Source organism: Pipistrellus hanaki (genome assembly GCF_964339955.1).
Source record: "Pipistrellus hanaki genome assembly, chromosome: 11".
Classification (NCBI taxonomy): Eukaryota; Metazoa; Chordata; class Mammalia; order Chiroptera; family Vespertilionidae; genus Pipistrellus; species Pipistrellus hanaki.
In genome coordinates, this window is record NC_140513.1 from 19,742,193 (window position 1) to 19,761,529 (window position 19,337).

Consider the following 19,337-nt stretch of genomic DNA (forward strand, 5'->3'; position numbering starts at 1 on the left):
ACTTATGATCAGAGTGATCTGTGCCTTGGGAATCTAAACATTGAAATTTTGCTTCATAATCATCAACGCTATTAAGAACATATCAAAATAGGTATTGGAAGGGGTTCAGAGAAAAGTGTTTATATCTAGATATTCTGCTAAGACTTTTATTTAGATTGAATATGTGATTATTTTATATATATATAAAATCTTCCTCCACTCCTCTTAAATGAACCTATTTCCTTTTTTACTTTTACATTCTTAAATGGGCTTGTTTTATATTATATAGTTCTTACATTGGAAAACTATGAATCAACCCATTTATTAAAGTATAAAGAAGAAAAGAGAGACTTTACCTCACAGTTTTGGACACTATATGCAATTAGAAGGCAGCTTATTTAAAATTAGTTGCTTAAGGCAATTATATAATATTTAAAATAAACATGCTATTTAAGAACAACACATTTGTAAAACACGTAGTAATTAGACCAATATATGCTAAGAGACATCTGTTGTTATGCAGTGGTGAGAACATCTTTCAGCTTAGGAGTCTCCTTACAATGATTAACTTTAAGGTGCCTTCCCCCATTCTGTCCCCCGACCCCCAAATGACAGTAGAATGTCTGTATCACTGACCAGAGGTAACTTATCCTTCTCACAATTGAGCTGAAGTTGGAGAAGACCAGGTTGTCTTATTGGGTAGAAAATGTGGGTGTTGATGAAAAGAGACTTGTTTGCTACTGAAAAATAGCTTTAGAAACAAAGAAAAGTATAATCCAGGCAACAGAAGAAAAAAGTCAGCCAAGGGGAAAAGGCAGACACATAAACAAACTAATATTAAAAAAAAAAAAAAAATGGAGAGTATGGATTTTAGCAAGCTGAAAGGAACTGCTCTTATCACCTTCCAGAATGACAAAACTCGAACTGTCCATTTGAGTGCACCACCAAATGTTCAGTCCAATGGAAACTAGCCACTGACAGTTACAAAGAAAATTTAAAAAAAAAAAAAAAAAAATGGAAACAGCAATTTCACCTTAGGGACGAGACTAGGCCCTCCCCTGCCATGACCGCTCTTCCTTGTGACAATGCTGTGTTCCTTTCAGCTTACTTTTCCAGAAGGCGGTCTCAGGCGGGACAAGAATTCTGCCATCCAAGTGATGGGTAGACACACAAACAGAAAGAGCAGCACGTCCTGGGTGATGCAGACAGCAAAGGCTTCCCCCGAGGAGGCGCAGTCGGTGAAGACAGAGAGGGAGAGGAAGTGAAAGTGAAACTCGGGGAGGGCGGCCACCTCCTCCTCAGCACCTACCATCGGTTTCAGCTCTCTGGCGTCGGCAGCGCCCCCCTTACCAGCTTCCTTCATTGCTTTCCTACTGTTTTCCACAAACTCCTGCAAAACAGGGACCGAATGGCGAAACTCTTAGGTCCTTTCGCATTCTGAAGAACATTCACATTTTCGACTCAGTACTTACGGGTCAAGGGAGACCCTAAAACAATAGCCATCAATAATAGCAGCAGACACAAGAGTGGCTGAGTGTGTGAGGATGAACTGCAGTCTGTTGGTAGGTAACGTGTGTTTCCATCCATTCACTGTGACAAGCTCACTTAGGAGAGGTAATGTTGGTTCTAGCCCAAAGAGAAGATACTTAACTTAAAAACAAAACTATTTTCCCATGTGGAGAATTTGTTTTACATGTTGTTTTACTTTTTCCCTATCATGGTTAAATGGAATAGCAGAAACCTTTTACTCGATAAGCCTCCTCTTTAAAACAAGCCTAGAAGGTAAAGGAAAGCACTGATACTGTAAGCACAGAATACTGTTTTTACCAAATCATAAGTCAGCTACTTTAAGAAAAGTCTACCTGGACTTGGCTTACTCCATGAAACAGGAAAACGGGGCAACCACTAGCACCCTTGGTCAGAGTATCTGAGATGGGATTGGCGCCCCAAAAAAACGCTCCTCTCCTGTCAAAGCACTTCCTAATACCCTCCTCAATCTTTCAGAGAAAACTAAAAGGAGAAAAACTGGATTTTTTGCTCTGCTTTGATCAGTGGCTGAAAAACAAAAAATAAGCGCTCCTCCTAGATGCTACAATATAATGACAAAAGAGATGCAATGATCATGGGCCAAATTCCACTTTGAAAATGTCCAAAATTTAGTTGATCATGCGCTCGGTAAAAGAGATACTCAGTACCAAATAGGTGAGTTAACTCATTTGATAATCTTGCAATTAAAAAAAAAAATCTAGTTTATTTATTAACAATTTATTTTAAATGAATAAATTTAATTTAAATTCATTCTCCTGGAAGATGACTAGTTATTTTCAAGATCTAATATTGAGATAGTCTTTAATATTATCCACTCTTAAGATAGGAATATTTTATAATTTAATAGTAAGGTGGTATTATTAAAAACCATCTTTAAAGCCCTGGCCAGATGGCTCAGTTCGTTGGGTGTTGTTCCATACACCAAAAGGTTGTGGGTTTGATTCCTGGTCAGGGCACATGCCTAGAATGTGGGTTCGATCCCCAGTTGGGGGTGGGTGGAGGCAACCAATGGATGTTTCTCTCTCATCTTTTTTCTCTCTAAACATCAATAAATATATTCTCAGGTGAAAAAAAAAAAAAAAAGTAAAAGCACCTTTAATTTTGTAGTATCTAGTATTTAAACCATTTAACATAATTTCTAAATTTAAAAAAAGGTTTCAATGAGGTTCTAACATAGGGAAGCTGCAGAGGCTATACATCTATAAAGAATCTGAATGTACCTGTGAAAAGGTTCAGATTTCGAATAATATAAAACAAGACAATCTACCAGTCATGGGTCTGTTCATCTATATTCATTACAAAATGCCTTTCATTTGGCCTGGCATACTTAGGATAATGATTTTTAATGGTGTAGACAGCAATAATACTTAGGAAAGTGGTAGGTAGAGAAAATTCCGGGAGTTACTAACTTCCACCTGGGAACTAAAACGTTTTGTCTTTGAGCTCCACCCCACAGGAAAGTGCACTTATGACTATCAATGGTTCAATGTTTTAATTCTAATTCCAGGGCTAAAAGTCAGGTTTAAAAGTCAATTCAAGTCTGTCTCACTGCAGAGAGCGGGGCAGCAGAATGGAATAGTGTGAGCTCAGGCCTGTTCATGGGTATTGCTCTAGCTAAGTGGATTTTAAATGGTCTCATCCATGCCAAGAGGGTCTTGTTCCGTGCCTCCTCCAAGACCAACCTCATTCGCCAGTGTTCCGGGTTTAACTTTATCAGTCTTTTCATCCCTAAAGCAGTAGAGGGCATTCGAAGTACTTACCATCAGTACTTTATCCATATAGAATTCTCTGCCAGGACTCCCATCATTGTATTTTGTATCAATGGCAAAACACAAGAATAACACATCCACTACCATTTCATAAATGGACAGGAAGCAATGAGCGACTAGGAAAGCAAAGAGGCAGACGATGATGAGAGGCAGCACCCAGACTGTGTAATCTTGCTGGTAGTTGAGCAGCATAATCCCAGCCAAGCCCGTGCTGCAGACTATCAGCACCTGAGGCAGAGAGAACAAAGACCACATGTAACACCCTGCAGTAGAAACCACTATTTCTTCATCGTTGGCAGATGCAAAAGTTTCTCTGCCACTTATATCTGATGGTCAGCATGAGTCCTTTCCATCCCAAATTTAGAAAGTATAACCCATAGGTACCACATACACACAGAGTTATACATGTAGATCACATAATACAAATTTAAAACAATCATCCTTGTTGACATTAAAAATAATCAAGTTTTCCAAACGTCATGCTTGTTTTCTAAAGCTTTCCTTATTTGGCACCTGTGGCAATTCTTGAGATCAATGTACGCCTTTTTTAGGGGGAAAAATTATGCATGTTCTTAGCACTCAGAAAAAGAAAATTACCAACATTTCAGGGTACTGCTACAGATTTTTTCCTAAGCATTTTTACATTTATGAAGTAGTACTGTATAAACAAATCATTAAAAACTCTTCCTTAATATTTATAGTAGCATTATAAATGTTTCATAAATACTTATTCAGCTACATAATTTCATTTTATGGGTGACTTAAAATTTATTTAACAACAACAAAATAACATTTATTTAACCATTCTCCTACAGTTGGACACGTATATTGTTTTCAGATATAAATAATCCTGTAATAAACATCACTAAGAGTCTTTTCATTATTTCAAATAGAATATGGGGCAAATTTAATATAATTTGCGATGAAGTTTAAATTTGGACTATCTGTGAGAAAAGGGTTGCTAAAAACATGCATGAGAATAAAGGAAATAACCAATTTGATTCTTGTCAAGAACCACCTACTCTGATGCCTCACTACCTCATAGTCAACACTTTACATTTTATTTTAGTTGTGTTTTTTAAAAATATATCAATATATCTTATTGATTTTTTACAGAGAGGAAGGGAGAGGGACAGAGTTAGAAACGTCGATGAGAGAGAAACATCGATCAGCTGCCTCCTGCACACCTCCTACTGGATATGTGCCCTCAACTAAGGTACATGCCCTTGACCAGAATTGAACCTGGGAGGGACCCTTGAGTCTGAAGGCTGACGCTTTATCCACTGAGTCAAACCAGTTAGGGCTCAGTTGTTCATTAACCCTATGAATGGTTGATGGAAAACATTATTATCTCATATTATAGACTGGGAAGCATGCTAGCCAACCTACCCAAGGTCAACAGATACCACTCAAATAATGGTCTTACGATGCCAACTTCAGGGCTCTTTCTAGGTAAAAACTCTGAAAATATGTGGATACTGATACAAAGCAGGAATAGGTTATTTTGAATCTCAGACTCTTGCCCTTTATCCGCCTTCGCATCAAGCCTTAAACAACAAAGGAAGAGTCCTCCAGAACTACCTCAGCCTTCCTTTGTCTAGTACTGAGGACAGTCAGATTAAGAATTCTTCTTTTATCTCTTCTTTACTATTTATCAACAACAAAGTGTCTCTCATTCACCATGAACTTAACCGGGAGTTATAATGCATTGGGTAACATACTGGTCAAGCTGTAAAGTGATCCTTCTATCAGATGACTTTAGGGAGCAAATCTGGGTCTGTCCAAGATTTGTAAAACAATCCCCCAAAACACACACACACACACACACACACACACACACACACACACACACGCTCCATCTTTGTGGCCAACTCTTCTTCTTTTTTTAAAAAATATATTTTTTATTGATTTTTAACAGAGAGAAAGGGAGAGAGAGAGAGTAAGAAACGTCGATGAGAGAGAAACATCGACCAGCTGCCTCTTGCACACCCCCTACCGGGGATGTGCCCGCAACCAAGGCACATGCCCTTGACTGGAATTGAACCCAGGACCTTTCAGTCTGCAGGCCGACACTCTATCTACTGAGCCAAACCGGTTTTGGCAAGAGGCAGGATTTAAATCCAGGCAGTCAAGCTCCAGATGCAGTAACCCTAACCACTACACAGACTGTTACTTAATACTACTTCAAAACATGTAAGGAAAAACATAGACAAGTTACACTTAATCACCCCGGGCCTCAGTTTTCCCACCTATAAAATGATAATCACAATGGATCTTCCTTTACAAATCTATTGTGAGGATCAAATGAGCACAATACATATATAAAATACTTAGAAAGCTGCCTAGCACATATTAAGGAATTTATGCATGCTTGCTATATATTGTTACTTTCAATTTTTTTTTTTTTTTTTTTGGTGGGCCAGATGTTTTTTGAAATTAGAAAATTAACTGTACATCTCAGGTAATATACTTGCTCTTACCTTGCCTAGGAATAACATGAAATCCCCGACTGTGTTGATGGCAGCCACTCGCAAAGCATTCTCCACGAGAATGACAAAGGCATCCTTTGCTGAGGTGCAGAAGTTGGTGCTGTTGATAGCGGTGGCTGTGTATGCATTCTGGGCAGAGGCAAAAACAATATTCTCATCAATAAATATAACCCTACTTTGTTAAGATGTAATTAAACATAGCTTGTCACAATATTTCACTATTAAACCCACGGCTTTGGTGAGGTACAAGAGTAAGATTCTGAAGCACAAGAAAATATGAGATATTAAAAAAAAAAAAGTCTGATATGGTAAAAAGAACTTTTCAGTAGATTTAGTTTTGGGCCTTTGAAAACACTGATATTTATGAAAACACAGACTACCTTTCCCATGTCCAGGAACTTCTCCCTTGTCTGAGAAAATCAAACAGAATTTAACCTTGCCTAGATGCCTCAGGTCTGTCACTGGGAATTACCCATGATGCATTAGTACCATTTCAGTGATGTTGTGGAAGCTACACAAATTGTCAAGGCCTCAGATTGCGGTGCTGTTTAATCTGGAGTGCCTACCACCTCCTCCTCGATGCTTTCTTCTCAGCTGTCACTTCTCACAGCTCTTGTAGTGATCGTGGTTTGCTGCCCACTATTTTATACCCCATCCAATCTGGAAGTGGGGTCTGAACTCTCATTTGAGGGAACAGCCCTTCCCCACTGTCTTAACATCTGAGTGGAACTGACACTACCTTCAGTGGTGGCGATGGGCAAGGATGGGTTCAGAAACTGGCATATAAATGAACCAGGGCCCCTGGATGTAAAGGACACTCCCCTGTGGCTTCTGGGAAAAAGAAGTTTCCTTCTTCATCCATAGGTGACCCTGACAGAGCAGCTCTCTCCTTTTCCTGGATGAGGAGCTCTGAGGGTACGAATTGCCATGGATTTTTAAAAATATATATATTTCATTGATTTTTTTTACAGAGAGGAAGGGACGATAGAGAGTTGGAAACATCGATGAGAGAGAAACATTGATCAGCCGCCTCCTGCACACCTCCCAGTGGGGATGTGCCTGCAACCAAGGTACATACCCTTGACCGGAATCGAACCTGGGACCCTCCAGTCCGCAGGCCGACGCTCCATCCACTGAGCCAAACCGGTTAGGGCTGCCATGGATGTTTTGCCAACATAATGAAAAGAGCCTAGAGCTGCTGGAGGTCACAGTGTGAAACTTAGGGTGAGGCGAACACCACGCAAGTCAGAGCAGAGAGAAATCAGATCCCTGCACTTGGTGACAATTTTTGACATCATTAGGAACTAGCCAGATTTCTGGGCTTTTCCGTTGCAGAAGCTCATACATTGTTAAGAATCTCTACCCTCTCCTGCCACTCCCTCCCCCTTTCTCACTCTCTCTCTCTTTTTTAGGTCAGACTGAGCTGGCTTTCTGTCCCTTGTAGCACTGAGTCCCAGATGACATACTTTTATTCAATTATACCAGCATCTGCTGCCCCGTGTCCTCTGTGACCCACTAGTCACAGAATGATTTCCTCCCTTCTCTTTTACATTACATTTGAGAAGAGCATTGACATTTTCTGGGAAATGTGAATAAGTACTAGAATGTCAAATATGTCTGAGCCTTAGGAAAGTCTATGAATTTTGTGACAAAAATGTTTGGTCTGAGGAATTGTTGGTTTAGTGCCAACTCAAGAAATCACTGGTGGGTCCCAAATCTTCCAGTGGCCAGGAGTTGGCTGGGCAGGAAGGAAGGGCTGATTCTACACTAAGCATGTCAAACTTGCGGCCCCTGGGCCACATGCCTCGTTTATTTGGCCCATGTTAGCCTTTTGAGTTTGACATGCCTACTCTACACAGTGCTGTCTATAAAGTTTCAACACTGAGCTAGAGAAAGACAGTCTTTAATTTCTGAATGTTCCAACTGAATGCTTGTTAGTTAGTAGGAACATGGTATGGAGATGAGGTTTGACTCATCAAAAATTTAATTTGCCATTATATGATTAAATTCACTGATTAAAAATGCAGAGCATTTGAGGGCCAAGGAAGAAGTACTGGACAGTGTAGAGGCTACTTGAGGTTCAGACACTTTTTTCAGAAATGGAGCAGTAGGAAATTACCTGCTTTTTTGAGAAACACAGTATGATTTTAACATATGAAATTCCATTACACAGAATGGGGTAATTGCTTCTCAGAATATATGACAATATTATGTTTGCAGGTCATTTTATCTCAAAAGCTAATATATACAGTATGTTAAAGAAATCATTTCGTTAAGTTTTTCTTAGCATCCATTTGCTGCTTACTCTCTTCTATTGTTATCTCACTGTTTTTCTTATCAGTTAAGAGACTGCAGGCACCAAAGAGTTAACTACCTAACTGCAGGGGCCCACATTTCTTCATTTTTACAAAGCTCCCTTTGAAGCATTCTGCTAAATGCCTCCATGACATCAAAATAACCATATGTTTGATCCCGTGCAATAGTAACTCTGCTGAAAAACCATGGAGAACTGCTTTCGTCTGAACAATTCTCAAAAAAACCCAAACTAGCTCTCAGTTCTCACCAGTTCCCTATGTCCTTCCTAAAAAAGCACACCCACTTAGCAATTTATTCTAAAGCAAGGGTCCTCTAACGATTGTGCATGGGCCAATTTTTGCCTGCTGCCTACTTTGTAAATAAAGTTTTATTGAAACATAGCCATGCTCATTTGTTCACATGTTGAATATGGCTGTTTTCATGCTACCATGGCAGAACTGAACAACTGTGAGGGACTATATGGCCCACGACACCAAAAATGTTTAATCCCCTTATTGTAAGACAAGAGGAAGAGACCAATGAACCAGTTACAGTCGTCCCTCGGTATCCGCAGGGGTTTTGGTTCCAGGACGCCTCATGACACCAAATTCCGACCAGGCTCAAGTCCCTTAGTATTTGCATATAACCTATGCACACATCCTCCTATATACTTTAAATCATCTCTAGATTTCTTATAATATCTAATACAATGTAAATACTATGCAAAGAGTTGTTTTACTGTATTGTTTAGGAAATAATGACAAGGAGAGAAAAAGACTGCACATGTTCAGTACAGATGCAGCCATCACAGGACTAACCACATAGTACAGGTCAGCAACACCATAGCACCCTTCCCCCCCATGTTTTCCATCCATGGCTGGTTAAATATGCAGATGTGAAACCTTTGGATATGGGACACACAGATATGTGAGGTCAATTGTATTTAATGGTTTTTTGGAGGAAAATCCCCTATGTCGTATTAAATATATAGATGATGCTTTCTGAAGTATAAAAAGCATTATAATGTCAAGAATCAAGGTCACTGAACAATCCATTTAAACCAACTCCGTAATGTCTTAAATCCTACCCCCTCAAGGTCAGACAACTCTCTTAATTATGCGGTTCTCCCTGCTGCAGTCAGAGCGCGGCTTTCCTTGAAAGGAGACAAAAGCAAGAGAGAAGCCACCACCTGCAATTTCTCCCCTATCATCACCGACCAGCTGCCTCCAGGAGCAGGCCCAACACCTCCAACGTAAACTATAAAAGCTTTCTCGTTGCCCTCATTAGTGTTCCGGAGAGTCACTTTACTTGAGAACTATTATTATTCCACCTCTGCTTCTTCTTTCTTCTCTCTGGACGCTGCCCCACCCATCCCATCTACTTTTATTCCGAGCAGAAGGCCTTTTATTTGTAGACATGGAAGGAGGCAGTGATTTCATTTCTTTACTTCTCAATTCCAGGGTTGGATGGGCTCATAGACATTTCCTGGAAATATTCCTGTAGATCTGTGCGTGCAACCTAACTGAAAACTGAGGGGGTGTTTTACGAGTTTCCTCCTACACCGGAGGCAGTTAGATGAGCTGCATGTGATCCACACAAGTCGAGATGATCTCTTCAGGAAGAAAAATGTGCTACGGATCACAGCAGGTCAATAGCATTTCCCTCCGCTTCTGTACTTCTTAGTCTAAAGGGATTCGTGTGACGGCTCTCAAGAAATCCAGAGTCCTTGCAGCTTCCCCTGATAGCCTTCCTGATCTGGGCTAACCCTCCCAGAGGGGCATCACTGATTAACATTTCGCTCCTGCCCAACCTCAGCTCAGGCAGGACAGTGGCCTCCAACTAACGAACTCCCAGCGCAAGCCAAAAGTTGGTCACCCTCCAGGGATCTTTTTACAAGGATGCCTACTTCCGAAACCAGTTTGGCTCAGTGGACAGAGCTTCGGCCTACTGACTGAAAGTTCTCAGGTTCGGTTCTGGTCAAGGGCATGTACCTTGGTTGCAGGCACATCCCCAGTGGGGGGTGTGCAGGAGGCAGCTGATGGATGTTTCTCTCTCATCGATGTTTCTAACTCTCTGTCCCTCTCCCTTCCTCTCTGTAAAAAATTGATAAAATATATTTTTAAAAAAATGAGATACAAGGATGCCTACTAGCCCACGTGGTCATTGGTCACATTTCTGTGTGACATGATATAGTGAAAGCAGTGACCATGTGGAAGGAATATGAAAGGTCAGAGGTCACCATGCAGGTAGCTCAGACCTGTGTGGCCATCTGTCCCAGAGCTCAGCTTCCACAGTCTCACACCTTCTTTCCTTTCTTCACTTAATTATCTAGAAATTCTCTTAAAAGTTTAAAATCTTACATAGTAACTCACGTGATAAGGGCAAGCTAGTCAGCAATGGCAGGAAAAAGTAAATAGGATGTGTACTCCTCTATGTACGGATCATTATCAATGAAATAAGGGAAAAGGCAATTACAATGATCCCTTTCTTATTTCGAGTGAGGGGTGAAAGGGGCACAAAATCAAACTTAAACCATAGATTTCATTCAGTTTGGTTGTAAGTTTTTATACTTTTTAGGGGTCATCAGAATTAAGCTGATGTTGCAAGTATTAGTTAAAAGAGGTTGGCTTTAAAACCACTTGTCTTAGCTTACAGCACGATTCATGAAAATTTGAGATGTTTACTTATTCTCTATAATAAACTATAACTTAGTGTTCTTTATGTTGCACAAAACGTGTGTATATTTATACAAGAGGCAGTGTAAAAATTAAGGGAAGAGCTGGGTGAACTTAGATTTGAAAACTTCCTCCACCTCTAGCTTATGCGATTATTTGTCATGAGATGCCCAGTCTCAATTTTGTCATAAAAAAAAACCAGGGGAAATGAGCCTTCCTTATGGAGTTATGGAAAGTGGTAATATACATAAAGTGCTTACTATAGTATCAGCTAGTGGTGCGCAAAAAAATATTTTTAACTTCCACTCATACCTATAGAGAACAGCTTTATAATCCGAAGAGCTTATCAGCCAGAGCAGATGCTCTCCAGTGTGAAATGTACTACCTTCACACAGTGCCAGATAAACCAAGGCCTGCGCAATCCGATGTCCAAGAGAAACAGATCCTGGTTGTAACAATCTCTCTACATAAAGTGAATCCTACCTGTTAGATTAGATATATAATCACCTTCATGTCCCATTAAGATAAGCACCTACAAAAACAAAGAGCGGCTCACAGTTCACTGTTTATTTGTAAAACTAACACCTATGCTGCAAATACTAAGTGGGTCATTGAAAATATCTAAAGCTCTTTTTTGAAGCCAACTAACTGTATTTCCCTGTGCGGTGTGGCAGTGGAGCATGGTTTAGGATTAGGAATCTCCTATTGTGCTGCAAAACGACTCTGGCCTACTCTTCCTCCATATCAATACTCTTCTTTATTATTATCCCCTAAATTCTTTAAAGCAGAGGCAGCAAACTGGTGGCCCATGAAAACTGACATTGTGTGTCCTAAAGACTTATTTGCTCTGGCCCACTCAGAGTTTTGTTGTTGTTTTTTTAAATTAAAGAACCATGGCTAGAATAGAAAAATTCTTAGGAAAAATCAAAGATAAAAGGATACGAATTAAGACATAAGAAATAAATGTCTTTCCCGAGATAGGAACCCTAATATTTTATCCATGTACTACAATTAATTAATAATGAGCTTTGGTAAGTGCATGTGCTACTTTTAAAAAGAATATGATTGAAATAGAGATACTTGATCAAGGCACAATGTACAACACCATGAGAAAACCAACACCTTTCAAGTAAGCTCAATCCTTTTATCTTGGAAGAAGAAACGACAAACCTATCTTTGAAAGTGAATCTTAGAATTATTTTTAAAATATTTTACCTGATTTAAATAATTGAGGCACTTTTCAAGACACCAAAGGCAACAAATGCAAGATTTCAACACACATCGAGCACAGGCATTTTCCTGGAAAGGAGCAAAAGTTGAAATAATTGTTGAAAACTCAAAGAATTACACCATCATATAGAATACTCCAAATGTTAGAAAAATAAACAATATTAAAAGCAAAAACTATGTTTCCAAGCTTCCATACCCACCCACCTCTTCCCTTAAAATGTACTGATTGAATTATTTTTAATCAGGTCAACATTTATTTAGTACCTATTGCATATGAGATATAGTGAGGTATAGAAGACCAGCAAGGAATTTACAATCTAGAAGGAGAGAAAAAAATGCTAAATACACAAAAAGATTAGAATCAGAATCTGACATAGGTACTAGTGCTATGAGAATGGATAAGAGAGAGAGACATCATTTGCGAGATGGGAGGAATCAGGGAAGGTTTCTTGGAAGAGGTGTCAATGAGCTTAAGCCATGTTCACAGGCATGTTATTTCCACTGTTGAGGAGAGGGAAGAGGTCCTACAGAGGAAGGTGTTGAATTGACACAGAGGAAGGGACATTTTTGGAGATGGATTTTGCTTGAGCATATGGAGCGCAAGGGGGGTGAGGGCGAGGGAGGAAGGGCTGGGTTCCACTTTGTCAGGAATCTGAAGAAAACAATTGCAGCTTTGGATATGACATCATTGGATGCAGAAGTGAGGTCTGGAATGTGCCCATGGAAAGTCCAAAAACGTATCTCCCCCTTACCTTTCCTTTCAGCTGACTGTGAATGTACATAAGGATCATTCGTGGAATCTTGACTAATGTGATGATGAAAGATCCTTTGGCCACAGTACCAAGGTGGTAACGGACAAGGCGATTCACTGATGCCAAAATAGGTGTAAATGGCAAATTCCTCTTGTCCCTATTTTTAAAATGACCAAAACGACAATTAAAACAGAGCCTGGGCCAGGAGGGAAACAGGAATGTTTGGAGTGAAAAACGGGTTCACTTTTCTTATTGGAGGTTTACAACAAAAATGTCAAAGTAATATAGTATAACTAATATAAACACATGTACCATATAAAATTAATGTGTCATTTCTCTACAGTAGTTTCATGGGTTTCTAAAGCTCTAATATTTTAAGTTATATTTAACTGTGCTTTGAAAGCTCTTGGTAGTAAATACTTATGATGTTAATTGTACAATCAGAAAATGGAACTTAAAAAGATGTTCAACCTGAACCTGGTACCTCATCACAACAGAAACAATAGGCCTACAGTGGGTATTCAGTTCTGCAGTCAGGAAAGGGAGCCACACAATTGCTTTGATCCAAACAAATTAAAGAAGCTTGTTTTCCTTTGATGGACTTTCATATAAAGCCAAAGTACATAAGGCCCTACCACAAGGTTCATTCTTCTGTTAAATATAATTTCTGTTATATCAGAGCCCTCAGTTCTGATTCATTTTTTAGAAAGTTTTAGAAAAGTGCAAAGAATAAAATAGCAACCTCTCGTTTTCCTACCTCTCAGAACGATCAACTATCACATTTTGTCATGTTCACTTCCAATTACTTCTTAAAGAAATGACAATCTGACAAGCTTCAGTTCCATTCCCTTCAGGCACAGGCACAATTGCTTAGCTGATCTTAAGCTGTTGGACACGTATGAATTCTCACCTAGTAAAATAGTATGTCACCACCGCTCCAGCCACAGTCATCTGCTGACAGGCCAGAATGAATTCACTGATCCAAATCAGGCCCACCACATGGTACCACCACATGTACTGCAGAGGCCCAGAGACCTTGAACTCCACAAAGCCTCGGTCATTCTTCACAGCGCTGCCTGGGAAAAAGCGAGGAAGGAAAGAAGAGTCACATAAAGCTGAAACCACAAATATGACTACTTAATTTAAGAGATTGATTTACTTTCCAAGAACAGATCCTTACACTCAAACCACAAACTTATATTCACAGTGCTATTTCAGTAAGGGACAAATATAATTATCACTTGAAAAGTTGTGAAGCCAAATATTACCCAGTTAAGCATTTTGTTTTCCCCAAAGCCATGATATATCTATATCTATATCTAAATCTATATCTATATATTTATATATAGATATATATATGTGTGTGTATATATCTATATCTATATATATAAATCTATATGTCTATCTAAATCTGATAGATACACATATAAATATATGCCAATACACACATATATATATACTCAGTGACTGGAATGATAGAATGACCGGAACAACCAGAATGACTGGAATGACTGGTGGCAATGTGCAGTGTAGCAACCAACCAGCCTGATCTGGGCCCCAATCAGCACCCTCTGACTGGCCCCCAACATCCTGATTGGGCGTGGGGCCAGCTGCCAATAGCCTGTGGCCACTCCTCCTCGCCGGCCCTGTCCCTTATTGGCCCCCTCACCCTGGTCAGGGGTGGGGTCAGCGGGCCAACTGCCCTTGGCCCCTCCCCTATATATATATATAATTGGTTCTGTTTTCCAAAGCTATTACTTGTCTAATAATTACAGACCTATATTCTTAGCAAGGTACAGAAATTCATATTCTATTCAATTGAAAACGGAATATGTACTGAAAAGTCAGAGAAATTACCTACAAGTGTACTAACCTTATACTTCTCCATTTAGATGTAGCCTTTGATGTAAAGCATGGCTACAAGCAAATCTGAGAGTCTATGAACTGAATCATCACTAGGAGCTCTAGCTAAATTCTAGTCATTTCCAAACTAGAAAATCCCAAGGAAGCAAGTTGAGCTTTGGCTCTGAGTTTTAAGGCAATTCCAAAGTGACACTACGTTCATTCTTTCATCTTGGAATGGATCCAAAGGTCTGAGGGACTAGAGGAGTTTATTTCAAACCCATGACCGTCTCAAACCAGGATGCAATTTCAGGCCTTATCTGGCTGACACCCACTTGGCTAGGATGATAAAGCTCATGATTAGAAAATGGGTTACTGAAGAACCATAGCCCCTGCTAGTTCTGGTGGCTATTAGAACTTAATCAATATCTGAAGACTTATATCTCTTCGATGCTTTAAATACGTTAATGTGAATCAGATTCATCCCTAAGAGAAAGAAGCAACATGTCTTCTTACCAGTAGTGCCAAGAAAAAGAAGTGTCATGATCCAGTACGCCCAAAACAGGACCAAGGCAAAGAAAGTCCAAAAGGGTTGGAAGACTAGCAGTGGCAAGTGAATGAAGACCTTGCCTGCCACGTGGAACAAGGCGATGGTGAGAGCAATGCGTTTGCGCATAAACAACATGATCAGGAACAAGATAACCTGTGTGGGGAGAACAGAGGGAAAGGGGTTAGTTACTGTGTTAAACAGTGAAAACTGAAACTGGGCAATGTTGGAAAGTTTTACTGTAACACCTTCATTCTAAATCGTAGAATTTTCATTCTCTAAATCCCAGGAATACTTTATCGGTCTGTATCTCTCTTGCAGCACATACCATTTTCAACGGTATAATGAAAATGTCCTTTCAAGCTAAATAAGAAGACTTCTCAGTTTCTTATTAGTAAATCCTAGAATTTGTCTTTTTCTTTCTCCACTCATTATCAATCAAAATGTGTGGTTTGTTAGACAGGATGAGACACCTCCTTTATTTGAGTAGTGCTGTGCTTGTCACTTTGAAACACAGGGAAGCAGCCCTGGCTGGTTTTGCTCAGTGGTTAGAGCATTGGCCTGTGGACTGAAGGGTTGCAGGTTTGATTCCAGTCAAGGGCACTATGGTTGCAGGCTCAATCTACAGTGCTTTTCAGGGTATGTACAGGAGGCAACCAATTGAAGTGTTTCTCTCACATCGATGTTTGTCTGTCTCTCCCTCTCCCTTCCATTCTTTCTAAAAAATCAATGAAAGAAATATCCTTGAGTGAAGATTAACAACAAAACAAAACAAAAAAAAAAAGAAAAAGAAAAAGAAAAAGAAAAAGAAAAAGAGAGGAGCGGACCACATGCCATGAGCACAGGAGCACTGGGGGTATCTGGGCCTCATCTCCCACTTAAGGCAAAAGCTCCTTAAGAATGTAACCATGCCAGATTCACTCTTTGTTCACCAGACTCCATCCTCCTGCCCTGGTATAGATAATTGAGCGTAAAAGATGATTAATAAATATTTGCATTATAATTACAAACATATATGTTTGCACCAATGGCTTTATTTATTTATTTTTGTTTCTAATGCTCAATATAAAGCTTGGGCCTAGCCAGTGTGGCTCAGCAGTTGAGCATTGACCCAGGAACCAAGAGGTCACCAGTTCGATTCCCAGTTAGGGCATATGCCTGAATTGTGGGCTCGATCCACAGTAGAGGGCGTGCAGGAGGCAGCCAATCGATGATGTTTCTATCTCTCTCCCTAAAATTAAAAAATACTTAAAAAAAAAAAAAAAAAAAAAAGCTTGGGATTATACCTAGAAGTGGAGGAAGATGTCTTTTTTCTTTTTTCAGAGAGGAGAAGGAGATGAACCAAAGATATGCATATAGATGATTTAACCCCATGTTAATTTGTAATTTTATTGTACAGGTGCTAAGTAGCAAAGCTCACCTATATTTTTGAAATAATGTTGTTAAAAAGAAAAGTTCACAAGGAAAAATGGGAAATAATTAGTAAACAAGTAAATGAAATGATGAGGTGACATTTCTTATACATATATTAAATATATATTAAATATATTAAATATATATATTTTTATAAATATATATATATATTTTTTTATTTTTATTTTCTTTAATTGATTTTTTACAGAGAGGAGGAAGGGAGAGGGATAGAGAGCTAGAAACATTGATGAGAGAGAAACATCGACCAGTTGCTTCCTGCACACCCCCTACTGGGTATGTGCCTACAACCAAGGTACATGCCCTTGACCGGAATCGAACCCGGGACCCTTCAGCCCGAAGGCAGACGCTCTATCCACTGAGCCAAACTGGTTTCGGCTCTTATCATATTTTTTATAGTAAAAAGAAAGGCTGTTTAAAAAAGTAACTACATTATCTTGTGACAATAAGAAATATGTTCTACTAGTAAATAATAATGTAAATATTCTAGGTGAAAATCCTCTTAAAAAGCAGTCTGTGCAGTAGCACTCATCAATTAGGGAAGCCAGCTGTGGGACAGAGATTTTATCTAATGGAGATCAAGGTTAGGCATGCCATAGCTAGAGGTAAGTTTCTCCTCCGTTAATGATCTCCTGTAAATAAAACCATAAACCAGAACCCATACTCACAGTGAACACTGTAGCTGAAATGGCATAGATGAGGAGGGCCCGAAGATTGTCTTCAGCTATCTGAAGCTGCTCAGGAATAATTGATTCTTTGGGAGACTTCCTTTGTTTTGCATATAGCCACCATAGTACACCTGTGCCACCTGGAGACAAAAAAAATAAAAAAAATAAAATTGTTTTTGCAATAATTAGCATCCGAAAATGTGTTGACAAATCCTCAATTTTCTGGATCCTTCCTATGTATCATCATGTGACTAGTGCAGCACCAATCCACTTGGCTGGGAGGTGCATGGCTGTAACTTTTTTGCCAGTCTAGGGGGAGCTCCAATTACTCCACTGCACCTTCCATAGTAGACACTCACAAATCCTTCAGTACATCGAATACACTTCCTTCAACTGTAATGATTACTAACTTTGAAGCTGAGATAGATAGATAACCTAACCTAACCTAGTTACAAAGAGAGCCTCAGCATCGGTTTAAGCTAGAGATCCTAGAGGGAGCAAGTAAGGGTCATAGAAATCAGCAACGAAGACAAGAAAGACAAAGATCTTCTCTGCGAACACATCGGTCACCCCAGCACCGAGTGATGCAGCGGATGAACTATTTGTATAATGAATAAATGAAGATCAAAAAAGTAGTTCCCACCAAAGGTGAAAACAAATGCAGAAAATTTTTGATAATGGTGGGTGCTAGGGATGGAAACTTTTATCTCCATGGCTGGTTCAAAGATTCTGAGAACTGGACTGAAGACAGAGGCAAACCCTTCATTCAACCCATTCAGCAAATATTTTGAGTGTCTAACAGCATCTCCTGTTCTAGGGGTTGGGATAGAGCAGTGAACAAAGCCAAGTCCCCACCCTCAACCCTCATGAAGCTTCTTACATAGCAATGGGGAAACATAAAAATAGGGGGAAAAGTAAAAACACAGCATGTAAAGTCCAAGAACAAAGTCATCTAGTAAGGCGGACAGAAAGTGCTGGTGTTGGGAAAGCACTATAATTTTATATAAGATAGATAAGCAAGGCCTCACGGGTGATGGATTTGAGCAAGAGAAAAACAGGAAGAGAAAAAAAAAATCTATGAAACTAAGAAAAGAGTGTCCTGAGCAAGAGGTAAATTCTAAAAAAGAAGATATAGAATGTAAAAATTAAGAGTTTTATTTTCTTCTCTATATTTCTACTTTCTACCATGGAAATAGTTAAATACCATGAGTAGTTATCACATTTATAAGTGGGAAGGGGGAAATAAAAAAAAAAAAAGACAAACACAGAAGGCCCAGAAAGTATCATGACAAACAATAAACAAAATAGAATGTCAATAGACAGAAAAATGATAATGAAATTTTAAACACACACACACACACCCCAAAACAAAACAAAACAAACAAACAAACAAACAAAAAACACACACACAAAAAAAACTTATTCTGCCAGAAACACTTTTCAAACAGAAAGAACTTCAACATCTTTCAATGGCTGATTCAGGCCTTTACAAAGTGCCAGATAAAAGGAAAAAAATTCCTTTACTTGCTTGGCAGAGAACATTGAAAGAATCAAGTGAAAATTAAAGAGCCGGAAGCCAAACAGAGCCTCGACTGCTGTCTTTTCTCTTGAGTTCTTCCCCCTGCTCTTCCCCAGCCCCCCCCCCCCCAAAAAAAAATTAGCTCCTTTAAAAAATAATCTCCATTTGTCAACTACCTCATCTTTTTATTTGATTTATTGATCTCAGCATGACCTAACTTCAATGTAATCTACTTATCAGTCTTTTTTTACAGTGTAAATTAATGCAAAGCAGACATTAAAAAAAAAAAATATTCAAAGTAGTTCCAAACTGAGGCAGTGTCAGAAGCAAGCTTTAATTCTCAGTTCTAATTACTGAAAAACAAAGAAATAAGCAGCTTACCAAGTGACCCCAGGATGACCAGAATTGTCACGATCCACACAAGTACTCTTGATATATACCTGATTATCACCATCAAAATCATGGATAGAACTGCAGGGAAGATAAATAGAGAACATGTAGAATATTATTTGGAAAACACTAGAAAATATAAAGATAAATTCTTTCGGTTGTTTTCTCCCATGGAAATCATTGGTTGCTATTGACAAGTTCGT

The 19,337-nt window shown here is 39.2% G+C and overlaps 1 protein-coding gene across 4 annotated transcripts in view; it reads right to left on the reverse strand.

The window, feature by feature from the left end:
• Positions 1 to 19,337, reverse strand: part of SLC44A1 (solute carrier family 44 member 1) — a 148,270-nt gene that overhangs the window by 39,809 nt on the left and 89,124 nt on the right. For 3 of the 4 annotated variants that reach the window (XM_084899345.1, XM_084899344.1, XM_084899346.1), the window contains 9 exons: positions 19,126 to 19,215; positions 17,226 to 17,365; positions 15,096 to 15,282; positions 13,648 to 13,813; positions 12,738 to 12,894; positions 11,971 to 12,054; positions 5,777 to 5,914; positions 3,288 to 3,524; positions 1,289 to 1,369 (listed from right to left, as the gene is read on the reverse strand). In XM_084899345.1, coding sequence (XP_084755471.1) covers positions 1,289 to 1,369; positions 3,288 to 3,524; positions 5,777 to 5,914; positions 11,971 to 12,054; positions 12,738 to 12,894; positions 13,648 to 13,813; positions 15,096 to 15,282; positions 17,226 to 17,365; positions 19,126 to 19,215 — 1,280 coding nt within the window. Of the gene's footprint in view, positions 1 to 967; positions 1,370 to 3,287; positions 3,525 to 5,776; positions 5,915 to 11,970; positions 12,055 to 12,737; positions 12,895 to 13,647; positions 13,814 to 15,095; positions 15,283 to 17,225; positions 17,366 to 19,125; positions 19,216 to 19,337 lie in introns of those variants that run through there. The other variant, XM_084899343.1, reaches the window with a different exon arrangement.